Source organism: Notolepis coatsorum, assembly GCF_963971535.1.
Source record: "Notolepis coatsorum genome assembly, chromosome: 10".
Classification (NCBI taxonomy): Eukaryota; Metazoa; Chordata; class Actinopteri; order Aulopiformes; family Paralepididae; genus Notolepis; species Notolepis coatsorum.
Genome location: NC_140174.1, coordinates 62,266,327 through 62,293,529, shown reverse-complemented (window position 1 = coordinate 62,293,529; position 27,203 = coordinate 62,266,327). Strand labels below are relative to the sequence as shown.

Genomic DNA, 27,203 nt, shown 5'->3' with positions numbered 1-27,203 from the left:
TACATTTGCTTCACCCGGACTTCAACAAAAACAGCATTTTAGCATTCCTAATGCAATCCAAAGTGTACTTACAAGCTAGGTTGTTAACTTTTAACCTAGCAGTACCCCTTTGATTGCTAAAAAGAAAATGCTAACATGCTGCTTTTAGAGTAAATGGATGTTTCCTACCATAACGTAACAAGTTCTGGATTAAGACAAATGACAGATTAAACCTTAAAATGTCACATTAAGCCTTTAATCGCTTCTTCTCTCTTGGTGTAACTAATGATGTACGCGTCCGACTGAGGTTTGCAAGCTATCCAACTTCGGGTAAAGATTTTACGAGGTTTGGATCGAATTTTGGATTGAAATTTAAGAGATAATAGAAAAGATAGCAGAGAACATTTGGAGACATTGACTGTCTGTTTGTGGAACAAAACATATGGGGAGGTAAAAATAAGTGTGGATCAATTTAAAAGAAGAAATTAGGAAATCTGGAGAGAGAGAGAGAGAGAGAGAGAGAGAGAGAGAGAGAGAGAGAGAGAGAGAGAGAGAGAGAGAGAGAGAGAGAGAGAGGGGGGGGAGAGAGAGAGCATTCCAACTGGCAGCTAACTTCCAATCCAGCTCAACAAGATGCTCCAGAAACTGAGTGAGAGAGAGGAAGATTAAAAAACAAAACAAAAAAATACAAAGAAGAAATAATTGGTCAGCATCATTAGCGTTTCCTAAAAGGCGCAGAAAGAGGGAAACAAGAAAGGAGGGAAGAGGAGGGGGCGGGGCATTCCTATCCAACAAACGTCCTGGGGTGTACTTGCTTAAGAAGTCTACTTGTCTTTAAAGTTTTTAGATTCAAGTTTTCTCCTTTTAGTTTTCAATTTCCTCCGTCCATCCATCTTGTCCATCTGTCCTGCCTCCCCTTCGTCCGATTGTCCAGTTTTCCATGACCACGCTGCGGGTGGGGGCGAGCGGGAGAGTGGGTGGGGTTTGGGGTTGGGCGATGCAGGCAGAAACGAGTCCACTGATCTCCGAGCTCATCGGCGAGTCTGTGTGACCGGGTCACTGTTCCGTTTCACTATCAGAACTCCCCCTGTGAGCCAACGTCTTATCAAGCGCTCACCATTCTTTGTTGGGGTCCATGTGTGTGTATATATATATATATACGTATGTGTGTGTTGTGTGTATATATATATATATATATATATATATATATATATATATATATATATATATATATATATATATATATGTGTGCGTGTTTGTGTCAGACTTTAGTGATCTGTGTGTGCTGCTCCTCGGGCTCGTTCTCTGGGTCTGAGTCCGTGGTGTCGGAGTAGTGGTAGTGATCTATCTCGTTGTCGCTCACGTCCGGCGTCACTGAGGCCGTGCTGCTGGCGTCAGAGTTAGCGCCCTCTTCTACCGTCTTGGTGAAGTACAGCTTCACCTGGGAGAGAAAGAGAGGATGGGATTTTGTTTTTTAACAGTAAAAGGTAGACATTGGTAGTATTATATTAGCAGTATTGGTGTGGCTAGCGTCCTGGGTGTTTTTTTAACAGTACAAGGTAGACATTGGTAGTATTATATCATCAGTATTGGTATGGCTAGCGCCCTGGGTGTTTTTTAACAGTACAAGGTAGACATTGGTAGTATTATATCATCAGTATTGGTATGGCTAGCGCCCTGGGTGTTTTTTAACAGTACAAGGTAGACATTGGTGTGGCTAGCGCCCCGGGGTGCCGCGATCGCTGACCAAGTATAGTTTTGCCCGGGAGAGAAAGAGAGGGTACAATGATTAACGCTTTCAGGTGTACCATCTCACATACGAGATAGGATTTTGAGAACTTAACATTCTAAACACAATGTAACACTAGCCACTGTTCACTGACAACTACAGAGTTCTAGAAGTCGAAGATTAACATTTGGAGAAAACAAAAAAACATGGCAAAGATGGCGGAGAGCGGAGCAGAGGTAATGATTGGGCTCGAGAACAACGAGGCGGGATTTCCTGTGAAATCAAACTAGAATCTGTTTTTATCAACAAAACTAACAACGATGAATCTGTTTCAATGAAGGCTGGAAAGGTTCGAATTAACTGTACCATCATAGGGCTGGGCGATAAAACGATAACGATAATTATCGCAATATATTTTAATAACCGATAATACTTTTTTTTCTTTTGTGACCTGCAACAGGGCAGCTTTAAAACCAGAGACAGACCAACTTGTCTTTCTTGCCTGCAACTTAAAGTAATGGCTTTGCTTGTCCAAATGACAATACTGAAAAAATATGACATTTATTTTCTCTTGTCCATTTATTTTGTTTGCTTTCTAATTTAAAATACAGTTTGAAACCGTCTGTATGTACATGTGTGCTAGCAGAGCTAGTCTCCAGTCGCGAGTCACGGTGCACATGTGCGGTGGTTTGTCCACCAAAAATGCGCCAAAAAGATAGAAAAGAAACTAGCAGGGCCAGAACTGTAACTCCCCTGGAGCCACAGCCACTTTTTTTTTGGTACTTTTGCTTTCAAACCAGCTGCAGCCTGAGAACTGGAGTGTGAGGGGCTGTAACACTAAAGATGGTGGCAAAGACAAAGAATTGCTGCAAAATAAATAAATAAAAACAAATTATACTAATAAAAATATCGATAATTATCTATATCGAACGATATGAAAAATGTTATCGTGATATATCGTGATAAAATATTTGGCCATATCGCCCAGCCCTATACCATCACGACACACTGTACCATCATCACACTGTACCATCATCACACACTGTACCATTATCACCACTGTACCATCATCACACTGTACCATCACCACTGTACCATCATCACACTGTACCATCACCACTGTACCATCATCACACTGTACCATCATCACACTGTACCATCATCACACACTGTACCATCACCACACACTGTACCATCACCACACACTGTACCATCACCACACTGTACCATCACCACACTACCATCATCACACTGTACCATCATCACACACTGTACCATCATCATCACTGCACCATCACCACACTGTACCATCACCACACTCTGTACCATCACCACTGTACCATCACCACACACTGTACCATCATCACACACTGTAACATAATCACACTGTACCATCATCACACACTGTACCATCACCACACACTGTACCATCACCACACTGTACCATCACCACACTACCATCATCACACTGTACCATCATCACACACTGTACCATCATCATCACTGCACCATCACCACACTGTACCATCACCACACTCTGTACCATCACCACTGTACCATCACCACACACTGTACCATCATCACACACTGTACCATCATCACACTGTACCATCATCACACACTGTACCATCACCACACTACCATCACCACACTGTACCATCATCACACTGTACCATCACCACTGTACCATCATCACACTGTACCATCATCACACTGTACCATCATCACACTGTACCATCATCACTGCACCATCACCACACTGTACCATCACCACACTGTACCATCATCACACTGTACCATCACCACACTGTACCATCATCACACACTGTACCATCACCACACTGTACCACCATCACACACTGTACCATCACCACACTGTACCATAGCTCATAGCCAAGCTCAGGGACCTGGGCTTGAACTATGACCTCTGCCAGTGGGTCTTGGACTTCCTCACGGGCAGACCCCAGGTGGTAAGAGCAGGCAACTGCACCTCCTCATCCATCACGCTCAACATAGGGGCCCCCCAGGGCTGTGTTCTGAGCCCCCTCCTCTACTCCCTATACATACATGACTGCGTGGCACAGCGGAACAACAACACAATCATCACATTTGCTGATGACACAGTAGTGGTGGGCCTGATCTCTGCCAACGACGAGAGGGCCTACCTGGAAGAGGTAGATAATCTGTCACAGTGGTGTCAGGAGAACTGCCTCTCCCTGAACGTCAGCAAAACAAAAGAGATGATTGTGGACTTCAGGAGGTCGGGGGTCAAGGACTACAGCCCCCTCAGAATCGACGGGGCACCGGTTGAGAGAGTGAACAGAATATCCGAGGACTTGACATGGACCACACACATTGACAGTGTTGTGAAGAAGGCACGACAACGCCTCTACTTCCTCAGGGGCCTAAGGAAGTTCCAAGTCAGTCAGAAGATCCTTAGGAACTTCTACTCATGTACAATAGAGAGCATCCCGACTGGCAACATCACCTCCTGGTTTGGGAATAGCACTGCACAAGACCGTAGCAGACTACAAAGAGTGACACGTTCAGCCGAACGCACAATTGGAGGGGGGCTTCCCACCCTCCAGAACATTTACAACAAGCGGTGCAGGGGGAAGGCTAAGAGAATCATCAAGGACTCCAGCCACCCGAACAACTGCCTCTTTGAACTGCTGCGGTCAGGCAAGCGATACCGGAGTCTTAAGGCGAGCACAGAAAGACTCAGAAGAAGTTTCTATCCCCAGGCCATCAGGCTGCTAAACGAACAATAAACACTATGCAACAACCATCAAATGCACACAGCACACACACCCACACGCACACACTCACTTAAACAAACACACTGCAGCACCCACTCTCCACACTTTAGATCACACAAACACACTTTATATTTATTGATAAAGGATTTGCACTACAACTCGTACACCTACTGTAAATTGTACCTAAATTGCACCTCATCCCATTTCTGCCTTGCACTATATAGTATTGTATATTAGTACACTGCATAGTATTGTATATTATATGGTAACTCAGTTATGTCTATTCTGCATCGAACATTGTACATATGTCTATACTGAACACTGTGACCTAATTTTTTACTTCTAATTTACATGCTATACTATGTTATTTTATTTCATACTTATCTTGTCTTGCACAGTCTCTGGAGCGTAACAGTAAGAAGCATTTTGTATAAAAGTATTCTGTACTTCTGTATGACAACTATTAAAGAAACTACCACCATCACCACACTGTACCATCATCACACTGTACCATCATCACACTGTACCATCACCACACACTGTACCAGGGGAGGAAATTAGGCCACTTTACTGGCCAAATGCTAGTATTTTTTACGTTTGGCTGGTAAAAAAAATCAGATACTCGCCAGTTGGCTGGTAAGCCAAAAAGTTAGTTTCCTCCCCTGCTGGCGAGTATACAAAAAAATAAAACATTCTGCAATCACTGCACTGGCAAACGGTGCGCGTCTTCTGAGTGTTCGCTTTAGTTCACAGTGCCACGAGAGCACTGCACAAGACCACCCGCGGACATATAATGTTTAATAAACGTTTGCGCAGTACTGGCCAACCCGCGGACATATAATAATAAAAGTCCCGCGGTACTAGGCTAGCCATCAGGAGCACTCGCAAACAGATAACGTTAAACACAGCAGAAGATGGAAAACAGACAGACTGACCAACGGGAAACTGCATCCAACCCTAGTACAACCCTCGAGTATAAGTTACTAAGGACACATTTAAATCACAGAGGTGTAATGTTAGTCTACTGGAACTGTATACAGTCGTTAGCTTCTAGTTAGCGTTTTAGCTATAGCTGCTTGCTAGCTAACGTTAGCCCCGTGTGCTCAAACCAGCCAGCTAGGTGTATCTGTTATGACTATAATGTTTCCAAAAAAGCACCGGACTACGACGTAAGGTTAGACATTTTATTTCATGCTCAAAAGCCCCTGGCTTGCACATCGCAGTCACGAAAGGGGCTAGCTCAACCAGTGCACTGTGCACAACAGCACACCAACCCAACTGACGTTACCACAACACTTGACGGTACTTCACAGCACTGTCGTAAGACCACCGTGCTGTCTTAAAGGCACAGTGTGCCTACCCAGATGCATACACAACATTGACGCGGCTTGACATACAAAGAAGTAATTATCACAATTAGCGATTTTTTTTGTCTGGTAAAAAATCTGTTTGGCTGGTAAAAAAAATCAGATACTCGCCAGTTGGCTGGTAAGCCAAAAAGTTAGTTTCCTCCCCTGCACTGCACCATCACCACACTGTACCATCATCACACTGTACCATCAATCACCACACACTGTACCATCATCACCACACTGTACCATCACCACACACACATTGTACCATCACCACACACTGTACCAGCACCACACTGTACCATCATCACTGCACCATCACCACACTGTACCATCACCACACTGTACCATCACCACACTGTACCAAGTGTACCATCATCACACTGTACCATCACCACACTGTACCATCATCACACACTGTACCATCACCACACTGTACCAGCACCACACTGTACCAGCACCACACACTGTACCATCACCACACTGTACCATCATCACCACACACACTGTACCATCACCACACACTGTACCATCACCACACTGTACCAGCACCACACACTGTACCATCACCACACTGTACCATCATCACCACACTGTACCATCACCACACACACTGTACCATCACCACACACTGTACCATCACCACACTGTACCATCACCACACTGTACCAGCACTAGGGATGGGTACCGAATTCGGTACTTTTGAGGTACCGAACCGAAACACGTCGGTACTACCGAGTATCGAATCAAGTGAGAAACCGAAAAAAAATAAAAAAAAAATAAAAAAAATATTTTTTATTAATTTTTTTTTTTACTTTTTTTTTTTTTTTTTTTTTTACTTTTTTCTTTTCGTGTCAACGTTCACACGCACAATATATGCTTACCTAGGATTTGACTTGATTCAACAACAAAGCAGTCGGAGCAATGACAAGCCGAAAACTGTCGAAATTGTAGTTATTTGAAGTTTGGATTTTTTTTTACGACTGAGGTAGGTAAATAAAATTTCGACAGTTTTCGGCTTGTCATTGCTCCGACTGCTTTGTTGTTGAATCAAGTCAAATCCTAGGTAAGCATATATTGTGCGTGTGAACGTTGACATGAAAAGAAAAAAGTAAAAAAAAAAAAAAAAAAAAAGTTACAAAAAAAATTAATAAATTTTTTTTTTTTTTTTTTTTTTTTTTATTTTTTTAAAGTACCGAAAAAAGGTACCGTTGGGTACCGGTATCGATTCACAGGTACCGGTACCGGTACCGGTATCGGTTCAAATGTGAAAGGTACCCATCCCTAACCAGCACCACACTGTACCAGCACCACACACTGTACCATCACCACACTGTACCATCATCACCACACACACACTGTACCATCACCACACACTGTACCATCACCACACTGTACCAGCACCACACTGTACCAGCACCACACACTGTACCATCACCACACTGTACCATCATCACCACACACACACTGTACCATCACCACACACTGTACCATCACCACACACTGTACCATCACCACACTGTACCATCACCCAGGGAACAAAATAAGCACCCGCCAAACGCCAATGGCGTGTAGATTTCCTCTTTGGCTGGTAAATTACAGAGGCTACTCGGCCACTCTGGCGTGTAAAATAATTGGGAGCCATATGAGCATATTAGAGTATTATATCAAGGCTATACAGTGCGAGCATTTCACTCACATTTGCCTCTAAAAATAGATTTGTGCGAACCGGGAAAATCATTTAGGAGCACAGTGTGCAAGTAATAGTCTTGCATAGTGGGCGTCTCAACTGCGCAATTGTAATTTCATAATAGAGACGGAGCAGCGTGGACCAGCTCTGTAACAACTCATCTAGAGTCTGCAGCAGTTCCAATTGTCTAACATGCTTTGCATCCTCACCAGTTATACCCACGTCGTGCTAAAACATTAACTACTGTAATAGTATCTGCTAACTGAGTACTCCAACTAAGCTAACCTGCTAACGCTAACTACTGCTAACGCTAATCACTGGGGATGCTCAGAGGCATAGTGGGGGAAGAGAGGGCTGATAATCTGTGTGTGTGTGTCGCTCTCTCTCTCTCTCTCCCTCTCTCCATCTCTCTCCTGAACCTATTTCATTCAAAAGGATGATATTGATGGACAGTAGCTATAGTATATAGCTCACTAGCTGTAACAGAATAATTGTATTAATTACTATTGATTAACTATTATTCAATAGCGTTTAAATGATAATGAATTAAATAATTGTATAAAGGATTTTCCATGTTCTGTCATCTAATAATATATTCCATTACCTTTCCTATCTGTATCAAAGTCAAAATGTTGGTATTGTGACAACAGTACAACATACAAAAGCAGCTTGACAACCAATATCCTTTGTGTCTAGTAGGCATGGGCCAATGTCTGATTTTGGTGATATGTGCTATTGCACAGATGTTGACCGTTAGTATGCACACGCACGCACAGTATAATATGCATGTAATAAATAGTTTGTTAATAAACTCTGTTACTTGAAAAATTTTCACTGTGCTCCTAAATTTAAATTTGATTTAGGAGCACTTGTGCTCCCTGGGAAAAAGGTTAGCGTAGAGCCCTGTATATATAATAATAATAATAATACATGGCGATATACTAAAAAGCTATTTCAAATTTTTGGCTGGTAAAAGAATCTGCCTGGCTGGTAGTTTTTTTAATCTACCAGCCACCTTGGCTGGTAAGCCAAAAAGTTAATTTTGTTCCCTGCGGCATCACCACACTAGGGCTGTCCCCGACTAAGGATTTGGATAGTCGACTATGATTGGCCGAAATTAGCCGATAGTCGACTATTTATCATTCCATTTGGGCTGTGGGGGTGCTTAATGTCTGAAGGAGTCAACGAAAGGCTTCTTGTCCTCTGCAAAAGCATGCAATTGGTCCACTGATGGATACATCTTGATATTTGTCTAGTCTAGTGTGTTCATTAGATGGGTGAAATCCTCTTCCAGTGCCTCTGTGCCTGTTTTCTTAGGCAGTTAGCCTCTGGTATGCGTGCCATTAGCGTTAGCCACGCGTCTAGGCCTCTTTTCTTTTGGAAAGAATGATTAAAAAAAAATTATTAGACCGATTAGTCGACTATTCGACTAATAGGGGTCAGCCCTACTCCCTACATCACACTGTACCATCACCACACTGTACCATCACCACACTGTACCATCATCACCACTGTACCTAGAGCTGCCGCGGTTACCGCATTACTGCGGTATCGCTGTTACATCACGCCCACCGCAGAGATAAGCTGAATACAGCATCACCGCTGTTTTTTATAATAATAATAATAATAATAATAATAATAATAATAATAAATAATAAATAATAAATAATAATAATAATAATAATAATAATAATAATAATAATAATAATAATAATAATAATAATAATAATAATAATAATAAGAAGAAAGGGTCGGGTAACCGCTGGGCGCTACCACCCCTGCCCGCGACACCGAGTGAACGGCGCACGACCAGAGGGGAGACTTCGAATCCCCCCCGCCTCTCCCCGTGAGGGAGAGGGGAGTTGGGAACCGCGGCGGCGCGCGAGGGGCTGGAGCCACACTGCGCTCAGGTTTTATGGTTCTCGTTAAGTCAGGCTTGCCCGGTCTTCCCCGGCCGCGGCTCACCCATCCTTTCGGGGGGGATCCGGACACCGGTCGGGACAGAGCCCTGGGGACTACAGGTACTCTTGGTTGACGGGAAGGGGAGTGAGGCGCGCGCCTCAGCTCCTCAACAGACCCGTCCACCGTCTACCTCGAGTGAGCCTCACGTTGTACCTCACTGCAAGCGTCAATAAACAGTGTGTTGTCTGTGTTTCACTTTCAATAACGAATGCGTGCTTGCCGAATCCCAAACAATATTCATGCTGCAAAGTCATCCTCTAAAGATAGACATTTAGACTAGAGGCAGGCAGCAGGCTATACGCTATAAAGAATAGACTACTAAAAAGAAAAAAGAAAATGCATTAAAACTTTTTTTTTTTACTTCCGGTTTGAGAACGAGATGTAGCGGTCGGTCACGTTTAGTCAACGCTCCGCTCCTGTTAACGTTAATTTCGCATCAAAACCCTATTTGTACAACACTAATGTGTTTAAACCTCATCGTATGTATTAAATAAGACCTTCTACTAGGGATGCACCGACATTTCTGTGGCTTTCGGCCGAAAGAGTTTTTTCACCGAAAATATGTCACCGAAACAGAAACAACCTGTAACCTAACGCGTGTTGTTGTGATGATGTCGCGCTGTCGGGAGTCGCGCTGTTTCTATGTAAACTCTGTGCGCAACGCGTCCAATAAATGCGTCTTTAACATGCTTTTATATCCTTATTTACTATATGCCCGTCGCGGTTAATCACTGAGTGATCTAATATGCATATTATTCAGAGCGAGAGGGGGGGGGGATTGTGTTTCTCACATTGACGCTGTCTGTCTGTCGCGCGTCTACTGTGCCGAGTCAAGCGAGCACATTCAGCTGGGGACTAGAAAGGTGCGCTCAGTAGAGCACAGATGTCCGCTGCGGCAGCCAGAGAAAAGATGGAATTAATGTACTGTATGCATTCAGAAGTGCAGAATAAATGTTTTATGGACCCATAATAGTGATTATTTATTATTTAAGTTAAGTTTTGCCATAATCATACATTTTTCCATAATCATACTGTTCCACAACATTGGTAAAAAAAAATCTATTCTATGAATCATTTTCGGCCTTTCGGCTTTTGGTTTTCGGCCAACTGTTTTCTATTTTCGGTATCGGTTTCGGCCAAGAATTTCCCATTCGGTGCATCCCTACCTTCTACTAACTATATCAACAGAAAGAAAGATTCAACATGGGACCAAAGAAAGAGAAAGAACCTGGAAAGAGACACGGAGTAGACAATATAACGGTCCCGGCTGTGACTCGCTCCACCTGGGAGATAGCAGCGGACAATATAACGGTCCCGGCGATGACTTGCTCCGTGAGGGAGATAGCAGTGGACAATATAACGGTCCCGGCTGTGACTCGCTCCACCTGGGAGATAGCAGAGGACAATATAACGGTCCCGGCGATGACTTGCTCAGTGAGGGAGATAGCAGTGGACAATATAACGGTCCCGGCGGTCAACTCGCTCCGTAAGGGAGATAGCAGTGGATATTGAAAAGGAAATATCCGACAATACCACCGCTCCCAACGCTCCTGTAACCTCACCCGAAACAGACATGGAGAATACACCACCCGATTTCAAGTCTCTGACTAATCTGATAAAGGAACTGATGGATAAAGCGGAAGTCAAGGCTGACGCTTTTAAATTATATATCGATGCTAAATTCGAAGAGGTTAAAACAGCGGCTGCAAAACAATCCGAGCGTATTACTGCAGTTGAAAACAGTGGTCGAATTTACACTGAAAGTCGAGGAGAGCAAGAAGGCTTTTCATGAAGAAATCATGGAGCTAGCGGGGAGATGAAACAGGTGGACAAAGAGCTTTGGCAGAAGATACATGACAACGACGAGAAATCAATGGAGAGGCTGCTCGATTTCGAACGTCACAATCGTAGATTTAATATCCGTATTGTGGGATTGGATGAATCAGTCAAATGCACAGACGACTCATTTCCAGCAGTGTTAGCTGAAATTCTAGGCAAAGATATGCTCCCCACAATACCGTTAGTGGATCATTGTAACAGAATCGGTACCCGGGACCCCAGCGGCAACAAGGTGAGAGTTATCATTGCTACTCTGCGTAAAACTGAAATAAGAGACGCGATCATCAGGGAGGCATGCAAGCAATGGGGGAAACTGAAATATAAAGATAAACCAGTGTCGTTCTACGAAGATTTGTGCAGGGAGGCTATAATCCGACGAGCCCCTTACAAGGATGTGATGCAGAAGCTCTATAAGAGAAAACTCCAGCCCAGCCTACGCTACCCAGCGTTTCTTTCCATTGTGGGGGAAAATGGAAAAAGGATCGGGATACGCTTGCCTGAAGATGCCGAAGATTATATGAAGGAAACACATCGTGGCCGGGCGCATCATCGGCCCGTCTCGGATGACAAGCTTATTCATATATTTTTTTTATTAATTTTTTTATTTGGATGGCTTGGACTTCAAAAGCGGCAGAAAACTTGTTGACAACATTGAGGTACAAATAGTTTAATACGAAACGCTAGGCACTATATTTATAGATTTCTGGTTTTTGTGCAGGCAATATTCTGACATTGACATTTTGGAACATTCTGGAATATTCTGGATTCTTCTTTCGATCGCTCTGTGTCATGCTGGAATATACTGGAATGGCATAACTCTTGGGTAGGAAGAATAATCTGGAACATAACATCAGTTTATACCAGGGTTTCCGTTAGAAAAAATTGTTGCCGGTCTCTGTGACCTGCAAGATTTCAATCTACCGGACAAATGAGATTAATTCCGGTCATAGTTTATTGAGCTTTAAAACAATTGATAGGCAGGCTATATAAAGAATGTCATCCTCAAGGCATGTAGATTTATAATATTATTACTTAAAACTAGGCTACTTTTGCGTATACAGTCATTAATATATTCCAAATAAAATAAGTCCCTTGATACTCCGTGCTGCTGCTGACTTGAAATAAAATAGACCGCGTATGTGGGCAGTCGGTCTGACACTAAACAGCAGTCTGTTATAATCACATTTTTATGAGCTAACGAATTCCGTTATATTGGACATTTGTATTAATTATATCAAGCGAAGAACTGAGAAAGCAGAGAGACGGCAACATTATCGTGGTTTGCGTGACGACTCTCCACCTCGCAACGACTTATTTGCAAAGAGTATGGCGCTGCAGAGCAGCTGATTCAGCTGTTATTGTCTCTTTTCTGGGAACCGCACAGCAGCGCCCCCCACCCAACATTGGCTGAAAATGGCTGAATTGGAGTACTGCTGGAATACTGCATTGTGCTGCTGCTGCTCTGGCTCTGCAGCTTCACAAAAGTTCGCACACCCAGCACTAAGCTCTCGCTGACAACGTCGTTGTCATTATTAGAAGCAACGAGGAAACAAATGTAATGATCGTTTCGTTCATCGCATAGGCTATTTAATTGTAGCCTATTTTAATACAATTCAAATAATCAAATTGTGCTTAGACTCAGGGAATTATTTTCACCGGACATTAAGACCGGCGAGATTAAATATGTCGGACTTCAACAGATTTTGCCGGTCAAATACCGGTAATTACCGGCTAACGGAAACGCTGGTTTATACAAGTCATGATCGGTGGCTAACTTTCTAGAATACACTGCACTCTTACAATGAAGGCCTGGGAACAATAACATTCGGTATGTACATGCACATGAACCAGATATAGATCAATAAACCCTCATAACGGTTTAATGCCCACACTTGTCGGGGGACGAACTGCATACAAGGATTTAAAAACTTCATTTTCATCTAAAGGTATAAGCTTGGCAAAGTTATTTTAATATTTTAAGCAATTGCTCCCTTACTTTAGGGATTTATATAATTTAGTTCTAAAAATAATTTTTTTTTCTCTTTTCTTTTTCTCCTTTTTTCTGTAAGGTTCCAACATATACGTGTTAGTAGAAGGTTCAAATGAATATGCTAATTGAGGTATATTTTTCATTTTATTTTTATTACATTAATGGGAAGGTGCTAGACCACGAGTGACATTCTATTAAATTAGAATTAAAGTTTTAGATCCTATGGCAATTAGCATAGGAAAGTTAAGGTTAAAAGGCTCACCTTGGGCTAACCGGTGGTGTAAGGGAGGGAGTTATACGCAAAGGTTGTGTCTAAGGAACACAGCCCTGTACGACTCTCTGAGGGAGGGGGATTTAGGGGTTTATTCGTATATATGTATGTTTTTAAGCTCGGCTCTCAACGGGACCTCAATAGTTGGATGTATATCCATTGTGAATTCGTACTCCAGAAGCATTACCAACAATTACACAACAACATGTATAGATTATGGCTAGTTTGAATATAATGATCTGGAATACTGGGGGAATAAAGAATCAACATAAACGCAAAAGCGTGCTCACACTGATGAAAAACAAACAGGTTGAACAAACGTGGCTCTTCCAAGCGAAACGCACATTTTAGTGGAAGACAAAGCTACGCTAGCGGACAACATATATCATAACATTAGTCACTCTTCCTTTGGAACGAGATCCCGTGGAGTTGCTATAGTCGTGAAACGGAAGTTGAATATTGAATTGAAGGAAGTATGGTCTGATACAGATGGTCGGATAACCATAGCTAAAATTGTATACAGGAATAGGAAAATAGCGCTGGTAGCGGTATATGCCCCAAATTTGTACGAAACTAACTTCTACGCTACACTTACCAGAACAATGTTAAACCTTCCTGAATACTCATTTATAATTGGCGCGGATTTTAATGCCATTTGGGATCCCGGGATGGATTATCCCACCTTTTCCAACGACCAGAAAAATTCATCTAATGCGTTAAAGGATTGGTCTAAGATTACAGGTGTAAATGATCTATGGCGATCACTCAACCCTACGACCCGAAAGTACTCGTCGATCTGCAAGACATAACACACTTTCCAGAATAGATTATGTTTTTGCATCCCCTAGACTATTTGATAACTATGATGTGGAAATGGTACCCAATGCACTATCAGATCACTGTTATTTACTCCTAAAAGGATCATTTGGTATACTGTCATCCCGAGCCCCAAGATGGCGATTTAACTCGATATTGCTGAAAAACAAGGAATTCATTACACAACTCAAAGAAGCTCTTTCTGTATTCCTACTGGAGAATGCGAAATCGGTACAGGACCCCAGAATATTATGGATGTCGGTAAAGGGATTGATCAAGGATTTTACCGGGTACTTTTCCTCCAAAATACGCAAGAATCGTTGTTCAAAACTGGCAGAGCTGGAAACGCTTTACTCTACGTTTTTTTCCTCTTTACAATACAACTACTCTGTTCGACTGGAAACTCAAATTAATGTGTTAAAAAAAGAGATGAATGCCATTTATAAACAACAATCTGAAGTTCAAATACGTAGCACAAGACAACAGCATTATTCTTCTAAACCAAGTCACCTACTAGCTATGCAGTTAAGAGCCAATGCAAGGGGGAGCTCCAGTAGCTCACCACGTACCGCGAGTGCTATTTCAGCGCCGTGGACAACCGCGCTCGCGCGGATCTGGGGCTGAGCGCGTTCGAATCCCGGACGGCAGCCGTGCCTTTCCCAGAGTGTCTTTCCCCCCCATCTGAACCCTTTCAGCCTGCTTCTGTCGGTCGAACTTGACCAAGTATGAGTGCGATGAAAAAGCGATAAACGCTAAAAAGAACCAGCTGACTGGTCAAAGTTAAAAAAAAAAAAAAAAAAAGAGCCAATGCAAAATTTGCAGATATAACTACCATTAAGGCACAGAAAGGACTTGTTACAGACCCTAAAAAAATCAACGAGACATTCAAAGAGTTCTACTCCAACTTGTACAAATCAGAAACGGCCTTTGATCAAAACAAAATGGACACATATCTTAATCAAATGAACCTTCCTAAACTATCAGAGGATGACGCTAAACCGTTAGAAACACCCATCACACTAGATGAACTTAGGGAGGCCATATCTGAAATGCAAAGTGGTAGGGCTCCTGGAAGAGACGGTATCCCACCAGAAATGTACCTCTCATGTTGGGATGTAATTGGACCCCTATTACTTAATATGATTCTATATTCAATCAAGGAGGGGAACTTCCATAAGAACGACAATATTGCACTCATAACAGTCCTCCTTAAAAAAGACAAAGACCCCAACGATTGCGGTAGTTATAGACCCTTAAGCCTCCTCGGAACCGATATCAAGCTGTACTCCAAGGTATTAGCCATCAGACTTTAAGACGGTTATTACATGTGCTAGATGCCAGCAAGGATGACACCACACCTAAGGCGATGCTGTCCCTGGATGCGATGAAAGCCTTTGATAGGTTGGAATGGTCTCATCTATGGGCAGTATTAGAAAGGATGGGGTTAGGAAAAGGATTAATTGATATGATTAAAGTATTATACAAAGTCCCATCGGCCATGATTACAACAGGTATAATCACCTCCGAAATCTTTCCGGTATCGCGCTCCTCTAGACAGGGTTGCCCTCTTAGTCCCAGACTATTCGCTTTATCATTAAAGCCTTTAGCACAATATATAAGACAATCCCAATCCATAGAACCAATCGCAATCAAGGGCACACAACATCATATTAGTTTATATGCGGACAGCGTAATATTGTTCATGCAAAACCCTAACACCTCAATGCCTCATCTTCTCAAGTTGATTGATGACTTTGGCAATCTATCGGGATTTAGGATAAATTGGCCAAAGTCGGCTTTCCTTCCACTTAATGCCCCTGCAAAGAATATACTCCTTCCAGAAGAAATACCAATGGTTAAACACTTCAGATGTTTAGGAGTTGAAGTATTCCCTACTATAAGCCAAACGGTGAAGTACAATTACATAAAAATCCAAGATAAGATCAAATACGACTTTGACAGGTGGTCCAAACTTAAAAACTCAGTACAGGCACGGGTATCAATAGTTAAGATGGATGTTCTACCTTGAATCAACTTCATTAGCTCAATGCTACCGTTACCCCCTCCAGATGGTTACTGGAAAAAATTACACTCCACCGCATACAAATTTATTTGGAATAACAAACCTCCACGTATAAAAAGATCCACCGCACAGAGAAACAAAGCCGACGGAGGTATGGCATTTCCAGATTTTTACCACTATTTTAAGGCGTACTCTTTAAGACCACTGACAACCTGGTTTGATTCCCAAGCATCTGTATCCTGGAGAAACTTAGAAGTAAATATAGTAGCACCACATAGACTGCAGGACATAGTAAACACCATATTATCAATTAAGCAATGCGAATTGAAATTTGGCCCCCTTATTACTCATGTGATCCGGATATGGCGTGAAACACAAAAAAAATATTCTAACCTACATAAATGGCATAGTCATACTCCCCTATTCAATAACAATGCACTCCTGATTGGAAAACAACCTATAAGATACCCTAAATGGGAAAAGCAGGGCATACACACATTAGGAGATGTTTTCAACAAACAGGGTTTTTGTAGCTATAAAGACATACATACAAAATTTAATCTCACCAGTTCCACATATTATTTTTACGCACAGTTATTGGTCTGTTTGAAGGCTCATGGAGTCCCATTAAGGATACCAATTGAGCACCACAGATATCACAAATTCTTCTTCAGGGACCTGGGCTTGAACTATGACCTCTACCAGTGGGTCTTGGACTTACTGACGGGCAGACCCCAGGTGGTGAGAGCAGGCAACTGCACCTCCTCATCCATCACCCTCAACATAGGGGCCCCCCAGGGCTGTGTTCTGAGTCCCCTCCTCTACTCCCTGTACACACACGACTGTGTGGCTCAGCGGAGTAGCAACACAATCATCAAATTTGCTGACGACACAGTGGTGGTGGGCCTGATCTCTGCAAACGACGAGAGGGCCTACCTGGATGAGGTCAAGGTCCTGGCGGGATGGTGCCAGGAAAACAGCCTCTCCCTGAACGTCAGCAAAACAAAAGAGATGATTGTGGACTTCAGAAGGTCGGGGGTCAAGGACTACAGCCCCCTCAGCATCGACGGGGCACCGGTTGAGAGAGTGAACAGCTTTAAGTACCTCGGAGCCTACATATCCGAGGACTTGACATGGACCACACACATTGACAGTGTTGTGAAGAAGGCACGACAACGCCTCTACTTCCTCAGGCGCCTAAGGAAGTTCCAAGTCAGTCAGAAGATCCTTAAGAACTTCTACTCATGTACAATAGAGAGCATACTGACTGGCAACATCACCTCCTGGTTTGGGAATAGCACTGCACAAGACCGAAGCAGACTACAAAGAGTGACGCGTTCAGCCGAACGCACAATTGGAGGGGGGCTCCCCACCCTCCAGAACATTTACAACAAGTGGTGCAGGGGCAAGGCTAAGAGAATCATTAAAGGACTCCAGTCACCCGAACAACTGCCTCTTTGAACTGCTGCGGTCAGGCAAGCGATACCGGAGTCTCAAGGCAAGCACAGAAAGACTCAGAAGAAGCTTCTATCCCCAGGCCATCAGGCTGCTCAACGAACAATGAACACTACACAACAACCATCAAACGCACATAGCACACACATCCACACGCACACACTCACTTTAAACAAACACACTGTAGCACCCACTCCCCACACTTTATAGCACACACTCACTTTAAACAAACACACTGTAGCACCCACTCCCCACACTTTATATTTATTGATAAAGGATTGCACTACAACTCGTACACCTTACTGTAAATTGTACCTAAATTGTACCTCATCCCATTTCTGCTTTGCACTATATAGTATTGTATATTAGTACACTGCATAGTATTGTATATTATATGGTAACTCAGTTACGTCTATTCTGCATCGAACATTGTACATATGTCTATACTGAACACTGTGACCTCATTTTCTACTTCTAATTTACATGCTATACTATGTTATTGATACTTATCTTGTCTAGCACAGTCTCTGGAGCGTTAACAGTAAGAAGCATTTTGTATAAAAGTATTCTGTACTTCTGTATGACAACTATTAAAGAAACTTGAAAGAGAGACATCGAGAGGTTTCGTATCTGATTTTTATCATCAATTACTAACGTCCTCGTATGGAATCCTCCCCCTAGACTCAGTCTGGAGGAGGGATATACCAGACTTGGAAATAAATTTTGATTGGCAAGAAGTCTGGGCAAACGTTCGAATTGCGTCACGTAACCCGGACCACCAACAAATTAATCTTAACTATATTCATAGGACATACCTGACTCCTATAAGATTGAACAGAATGGGACTTAAACAAGACTCCAGATGTTCCTTATGTACAAATGGGGATGGGGGTACATTTATGCACATGTATTGGGATTGCCCACCAGATAAGATATTCTGGAAAGAAGTGTCCCAGCAATTATCAATTTTATTTTTTTATTTTTTTAATCTTTTTCCCCCTCCATTTTCCTCCGATTTTCTCCCCATCCCAATGTTAGTCGTATGCCAATTCCCAATCCCCTTCCTGGTCGCTGCGCACTTACCCCCCACAGTCAGATTATCTGGGAGAGTGGAGGCTATCACGTGCTTCCTCCGACACACGTCCAGCCAATCAACCGCTTCTTTTCACCTGGCAGCGCGGATCCTCCCTGAGAGGGCGTAGCGTGTGGAAGGATCACACTATCCCACTCAGGTCCTATCCGCGCTTAGCAGGCGCCCCAACCGAACTGTAGGAGTCGCTGTTTACAACGACCCGGACCCACCCCGCCAGCTTCTCCCACCCTCTAATACAGCCAATTGTATTAGTGTGAACGGCCAGCCAAGCTGGTGACAACCCCACAGCTCCGGGGTTGGTGACGAACGCAATCTCCGCTACGCCACCTAACCGCCCCCAAATTTCTTATTTCTGAACATACCTGTACATACCTGTTGAGTTTGCAGTCCCTATACAGCTAAAGAGATTAGTTTTATCTGGTATCACAGTGGCTAAAAAGCTGATATCACGATGGTTTCAACCGAAAAAGATTTGCTCTGAATCTATGGGTTCTTACATATCTCGATGTGATTTATCTAGAAATATCTACAGCAAGAATTTTAGGTGTCAGTGAAACCAAAATTGCAATGTGGTTAGAAGTGGTGGAGAGAATAAAAGCTAACATATGAATTGTAGTGCCTGGTTAGGAGCGAATAATAATGGATGGATTATCCAAGTGGGGGTCCGGGGGGGGTGAACGAGCGAGAGCATAATGTAGGGTATTAGATAGCAAGTATTAGGTGTATATCTCGTATACTACATTTATTTAAATGGTGATTTCATTGGATGTGTACTGTTAATGCTTGTATGTCTAATTTTATGTTATGTTTAAAAAATTATTAAAAAATAAAATAAAAGAATTGCGGTTACCGCAGCGGTTTCAATAGCGTCGCAAATTTGTGCGGTAAGGAAAAAATCAATACCGCGGCAGCCCTAACTGTACCATCACCACACACTGTACCATCACCACACTGTACCATCACCACACTGTACCATCACAGAGGAACGTCATTCTTAATTATTCCAAGATTGGCATGCATTTATGGGACTCCTGGGGCTCCCGCACCCCGCTTTGAGAATCTCTGTTTTAAGATGTATATCTGCTTTTTTTATTGGTTTCTGGCTAAAGAGATCCCTTTTAAAAAGATCAAGCTTACCTTGAAGTTGGGAGAGAAGTATCTGTTGGCTTTGTCTTTGTTGGCCTTGTCCAGATCGTTCTTGGTGAGCGATAGAATCAAGTAGTCTCTGTCATTCTCTCCTCCCCCCAGCCCCAGGTTCTGGAAGGTTCCGTCAGGTTCCCGGGGGGTTCCGGCGTTGCCGTTCTCCAGCTTGTCGGGGGCCTCCTCCGGCCCGGGGATGAAGAAGGTGTTGACCCAGAAATGGAACATCTTGTCCTGGAGGCAGAGAAGGGGTGGACAGAGACAATTAATCTATGTTGGTGATATTAATCCACCAAAAGAAAAATAAATTTACAGACCTGCAGCAGATTGTGAAAAACCCAACAAAAAATGTAATTAACACCCCCAAAAAGGGCTGACAAATGTCTATGATACGTGACTTACCGGTTGAGTACCAGGCTAATACAGGTATTAGAGGTGGGAATCACCTGAGGCCCTACAACACAATATTATCATGATACTAGAGTTACGATATTGTAATATCACAATATTGTGATACATTGCGATTTATTACCTTTTTTCAACTGCAAATTATGTCCCCAATGGAAAACTTTGTTAATATCTACAATAAAGATATACAATAAAGATAATGTTTTTAGTCTGTTCACCTCATTCCAATAATTTTGATATGCAGTAAAATGGGATTGTCAAGCAAAAAAAAACATTTTATTTTAATTGTTTATATTTATACTGTATCAATATAATATTGGCATGCAAAATATCACAATATATTGCTGTATCGATCCTAAGAACCATGTGTAACATGCTAGAAATCAAAGCAAAGTGACTTTATTTTCTGCACATTGAAGCATTTTAGATCGCTCTAAAATGTATTATTGTTTTTGTCCAGTGATCCCAAACGAATGGCCTAAGTATATACTGTTCAGTAAAATGAATGGTCTAAGGATGTTTTCACACCTGTAGTTTGTTTGCTTTGTTCTGATTCAGGGACTAATATGACACAATGTTGCACTTGCCCCTTGGTTCGGTTTGTGTTCACACGGCTGTGTCTGCCACGCAGTATGCCCATCCTTATGCCCAGTCTGCCAGTGCTGTAACCCTATGGAGATGTCTACCTTCTTTGCAGGGCTATAACTTTTTAAATATTATAGCTATATCGACATTACTATGGCCCTCCCATTCAACATCGGGTATCTATTGTTCCGGATGTGGAAACGTTATATTTTTTCATTCATACATTGTTGTGTTAATACCGTCGAGAATATAAGTATGTTTTAAGGTTTTCTGCAGTAATTCCTAAAACGCAAGTTATAGGCCCTGATGCATATGATAGATTATCGATTGGCGTTTCTTTCCTATACACGCTATATTAAAAAATTCAAATGTATATGATCGGTATACATTATGCTTCATCATGCGTGAAGGAAAGGGGGGGGGGGGGGGGGGGGGTCGTTTATAATTCCTTGATCCCGCTTACAACTGGTACAAAACGCCGCTGCCAGACTGTTGACCGAAACCCGCAAGAGAGACCACATCACCCCTGTCCTTGCCTCCCTTCATTGGCTTCCAGTACACTACAGGATAGATTTTAAGGTTCTCCTATTTGTTTTTAAAGCCCTTAATGGTCACCCCCCCTCCTACATCTCAGACCTCCTATCCCCCTATTCCAACACCAGGTCCCTCACGTCAGCCGATCAGAGGCTCCTGACAGTCCGGAGGTCTAACCTCAAGCTAAGGGGGGGCCGTGCCTTTGCTGTCGCAGCCCCTGAACTATGGAACAGCATCCACATCTCCATTAGGCTCGCCCCCTCGATAGATGCCTTCAAATCTAGGCTCAAAACCCACTTCTACCTACTAGCCTTTCCCGTTCACTGACTCATGCCCTGTTTTCCTGTGTGTTTGCCTGTGTGCCCTCCCATAAAACGGAGTGTGATTGTTGTCAATATGTATCTATGTGTATCTACCCTCTGTAAAGCACTTTGGTTGACACGTGTCATGTTAAATGTGCTATATAAATAAATCTGATTGATTGATTGATTGATTGATCGTCAGTAACGGCTTTATTTAGTATGGGTTGATATGTTGATCATATGGATTGCCGTGAAATGAATAAACAATCGGGCTGAAAATAACGTTATATTCCTCTTACCGTTCGCCGATTAGACTGGAGGAAAAATATTCCAATTATTTGACGTCGATCTGCTAGATCCATTTCCCGTTTGTATGACGCAATAAACGCCGAAATCATATTGATTATTGCGTTTTCTAAGGCGATCCCATGCACTCGAGTGTGTATCTAGACCCACTGTTGTGAAGGATCAGATTAAACCGAATATGTATATTTATTTATATATATATATTTAATTGTATTTGTATATCGTTTGATATCCCCTGTATATTCCTTGTACAATATGCATTGAATATCCCCGTTTCTACTAAACAGCCCATAATAGTTTCATTCTACCATTGGACTAGAACCTGGCGCCAGGTTGCCATACCCCTAGGTTCAAGTTCAATCGTGCCGCCTAACATGTCGAGGCAGCCCCCGGTTCCGCGCAGTAATATGCCGGGCGAAATACGTGTGGTACTATTTGTTCATAGCGCATATATATATGACGCTCGTAAAGTAGAACTTTCTTTTAGTCCAGTTCTTTACCCTCCAACAGAGTGACAGACGCAAAAGCCTCCCCACGAAGCACGTGCGGTGTAGTAGGGCCTACTTGGCCCAGAATAGGCATTGAGATATCGTGTAGATTAATAGTTGAATGGTCATAGTTTGGCACCATACCGTCGAGTTGGACGTATTCTATTAAGCTAATAATAGTCTATTTATGTATGGTGCATCGTTCGGTTCGAGTTCTACAGTTATCAGTACCCCCATCGTTCCTGACGTTATCTGGACGCTTATCCAGGCTGGTCAGACCCCTAGTGGTGATTGCAACCGAGGAGCTCCGGGTCAAGAGCGACTGGACCTGTATATTGGATTACTCCACCCGACGACGGCGAGCCTTCCACGGCTCTTGGATTATGCTTTATGTGCTTTGATTATTCCATGGATAAAGGCCAACACTGTCGAGTGTTGGAATTACCCCCGGAGAGGACTACAGGTGAGGCGGCGCTCTACACGTGAGGTCGCACCACGTCTCTCCGTTGTGGACCGGCAGATACCGTTCCACAGAGGGTCCAGCTGTGTTCGTCTACGGCCCGAGGTTCTGTGGGCACTGGGTCTAAGACTTTGGATTCTCCCAAGACACCGTCGGCCAGATGGGATACCGCCAGCGACTTCTCTAACCCCCCCCTCCTACTGTCTTACAACCAGCGGGACCCCCCCCCCCCCCCCTTAGTGTATCCAGCTATAATTATTTAAGTACTATCGCTATCGTTTCCTAAATATTCCAGGTTGTATACTTACTCCCTGCGCAACCAGAGATTGGACATTCAATGTTGATTTACCTACGAATACTCATTTGCCATAAAAGTGCATACTTAACATTTCAAATCATAAATGTAATTAAGTGAATATTGTGTACACCCTTTGCTGTATTAAATATTCGATTTGGTCCATTTGTGTTGGTTCGTTTCATCAGGTGGGAAAGTGTTCATCATACTTATATCTTGTACTGGGTGGCCAGAAGTTAAAGTACATGAGGTAGTGGTATTAAATATCATATCTAACAATACAGTCAGGGAATTGTACCCCTCAGCTACAATTGGTCCTTCGAGCCGGATGGTAACTAGTGTAATATTAATATAGTGTTATTAATATCGAAATGGCCTATGATGAACACTCCACGAAACGATCCTCCTAACCTAGAACGCCCGCGGCGCAGACGACAGACACCTCAGTACTTAGAGGCTTACACTGTCAGTCAACTACCTAGCCTTCGACAAACGGTAAACGTAGTAAAAGTAGAAAGTAAAATTATGTCTGACCTTAACGACCAGGTTTCCCCGACCACAGAGGCCCTAGTAGGTCCTAATGTAACTGACCAAGCCCACGGTGGAGACCAGGAGGGAATTGACATGCCTTTACCCCCCGCCACTACTAAAGAAGTAGTCCCCGACACGCCCCGGGAGGAAGACAACCCTACAGAGAGAGAACTCTGCACGGAGGAAGAAGAGGAGAGCGCCGAGGAACTAGAGCTCCAGGACTCCCCAACGAGTACCCCCAGGAGCGGTTCACGCAGGAGCGGTTCACCTCCACTACCGCCTTCCCCCAGCGAAGCGGAGAGGATACTACAACAGGCCTTCCTCGTCAGCCTGACAGCCTCTACCGAGCGCGATCGGCTCCAAGCACAGACGCTTAGCGAGCGCGAACGTCTCCAAGCCCAGGCGACCAGCGAGCGCGAACACCTCCAAGCACAGCAACGGAGCGAAGAACAGCGCACAAGTCTGGAGATGAGACGCTTCCAGATGGAAGAGAATATGGCAAGAGACCGCGCCGACGCCCAGCGCACCGCTGCCGGTGCCCAAAGAGACGCAGAGCGCGACAGACTACAAGCGCAACTAATAGAGCAGCTGATCAAAAGGACAACTCCCTCTCCCTCCGCCAGGGGCTCAAGGAACTCGTCGAGACAGCAGTCAAGAGCAGCGTCACCGCAACGAGCAAGCGACCCTGAACTTGACCAACAGACCGAGTCTAGACCCCCCGCAGACCCCCTTCCCATACCGGTCCAAGCGAGACCCAGCTACAAGGAAGGAGCGGCCTACACTGCGGAGAAGCTAAATAAACGATTACAAGATCTGGAAGATTTGATAGAAGAAGAAGAGGGAGAAGAGGAGAACCAAGCCCGACGACAGCACAGTACTCCACCGGACCAGGAGGTCCCATACAGTCCAGGCTATACCCCCGCGGCGCTGCGCTACAGACCCCCGACTCTATTTACGGGTGAGCACGACGCACGACCAGCCCCGAGGAACAGTACCTGGACCAGCGGGCCATGGTACCCTGCCAGTACCGGCCCACAGCGAGGCGCAAGAGGGGACTCGCCCAGGAGGTCTCTCCCCCAACGCTCGCCGATGTATTCGCCATCCACGGCGTCATACAACGCCACGCCATCAATCCCAGACTTCGCCTATGAGAGTCGAGCACAGTACACGGAGCTCCGGATGTGCTTAGAGACAATGCTGGCGGATGTCATTGATGAACGCCACAAGTATGCAATATTATTGAAGCACCTGAAAGTACAGCGAGCACACAATATAGCGCTAGCCTATGCTACCTCCTCGACCCCATACACAGCGGCCCTTGCAGCGCTGGATCAAAGATATGGACGTATATGGGATTACGTAATCCAGGAGATAAGGCATATTGACCGCCTACCCCCAGCCACAGACAATCGCTCACTAGATGACCTGTCAATCAAAGTGCAGTCCCTGGTGGGGATGCTGGGAGCTCAACGGGAGAAGGGCAGGCATGAGCTGTACGCCAACTCTAACGTTGAGAGGATTTTGGAGAAGCTGCCACCCGCAAGACAGGAGCGCTTTCGGCGGCAGAGGGACTACAGAGATCCCGACGGCCCCGAGCCATCCCTCCTTGATCTGGCCGACTTCCTGGCGAGAGAGGTCAGCAGCTTACGACTGGACACCTTCGGGCGGAGCACGCCAAGCTCCAGAGAGGGACCCAGGAGAATAAATGATGGAAGAAGATTGGTGACTGTCATGCACCAATCAGAGTCAGTACCGAGCAGTAAGAGTCACAGCACCCCCTCGAGGAAGGAGAAGTGGAAGATAGCGTGTCCCTACTGTGAGAAAGAACACTGGCTGTCACAATGTGACACATTCACAAAGATGAATGCAGAAGAAGTGAGCCAATGGATAAAGTCCAACCGGCGCTGTTATCGATGTGCGGGGCCCCACATGGCAGCCGAATGCCGCCTAAAGAAAAGGTGCAGCCGGTGCGATGGAGCCCATCTAGATATACTACACGATAGTAACGGAAGACGGCCTACACCTGCACCACGGAGCGGCACCAAGGCAAGTGTCATGTACATTGACCCCGCCAGCAGCAACGGAGCTCAAGTGCTCTTAAAGGTAGTCCGTGTGACATTGAACTACCAGGATAAAGTCATGGACACTTACGCCGTCCTTGATGACGGGTCAGAGAAGACCCTTCTGCTCGCCTCCGCTGCGACTCAACTGGGACTGCGGGGGAGCAAGAACGAAATGACGATTCGGACAATAAGAAGAGACTTGAAGACGATAAAGGGCGAGAATGTCTCCTTCACTATCGCAGCCAACGGGCAGCCAGAGCGACAGTACAAGATCACAAATGCTTTCACCAGCCAAGAAATAGGACTCTCGCAGTACACCTACCCTGTCACCAAGTTGATGGATAAATATGTGCACCTGCGCCAATTACCTATCCCGCTCATAAACGGCGCTACCCCGACCCTGTTGATAGGCTCCGACCATGCAGAACTCAGTCCCGATTGACCGGGTCCATACCGGTCCCCGAGGCTGTCCTGCAGCCGTCGAGACCCGCTTAGGATGGACATTACAAGGCCCCCTCGCTAAATCTCTCAACCGAACCGCAGCCACTAGCTGCTTCCACTCCCGAACGACAGAAGAAGACACCACTCTCCTGCAGCATGTCGAGAGGCTATGGACCCTAGAGACAATGCCCTTTAAGAACGAAAAGAAAGACATTCGCTCTAAAGAAGACATTTACGCCATCCACCTACTCGAGCAGGGGACAAAGAGAGTCACAGTCGGCGGAGTGATGAGATACGCAACTCCACTCCTGAGGAGAGAGGGAATGCCCCCCTTTCACGCAAAGAAAGACGCCACGGAGCGCCATCTACTGAACACAGAGCGGCGCCTAGCCAAAGACCCCGCTCAACAGAGTGTGTACCGAGCTGAGATTGAGAAGCTAATCACAGCGGGACACGTAACAAAGATTGACATTAAAGAGGCCGATCAGACGACCGAATCATGGTACGTGCCGCATCACAAGGTCCATCACAATGACAAGGATCGCATTGTGTTTAACTGCAGCTACCAGATCGGATCCCAAAATCTGAATAAAGAGCTCTTGCCCGGCCCCACACTCGGCCCCTCCCTACTAGGCGTGCTACTGCGCTTCCGCCAGGACAAGGTGGCTATAAGCGGGGATATCAAAGGGATG

General features: G+C 44.4%; 1 protein-coding gene across 1 annotated transcript in view; it reads right to left on the bottom strand.

Annotated features, from left to right (window-relative positions):
* Positions 1-1,237: 1,237 nt before the first annotated feature.
* Positions 1,238-27,203, bottom strand: part of ptenb (phosphatase and tensin homolog B) — an 83,754-nt gene continuing 57,788 nt past the window's right edge. Inside the window, exons 8-9 of the mRNA XM_084322664.1 lie at positions 20,096-20,332; positions 1,238-1,420 (exon numbers count right to left, since the gene is read on the bottom strand). Of these exons, the coding sequence (XP_084178790.1) occupies positions 1,241-1,420; positions 20,096-20,332 (417 nt within the window). The 3' untranslated portion in view covers positions 1,238-1,240. The remainder of the gene's footprint in view (positions 1,421-20,095; positions 20,333-27,203) is intronic.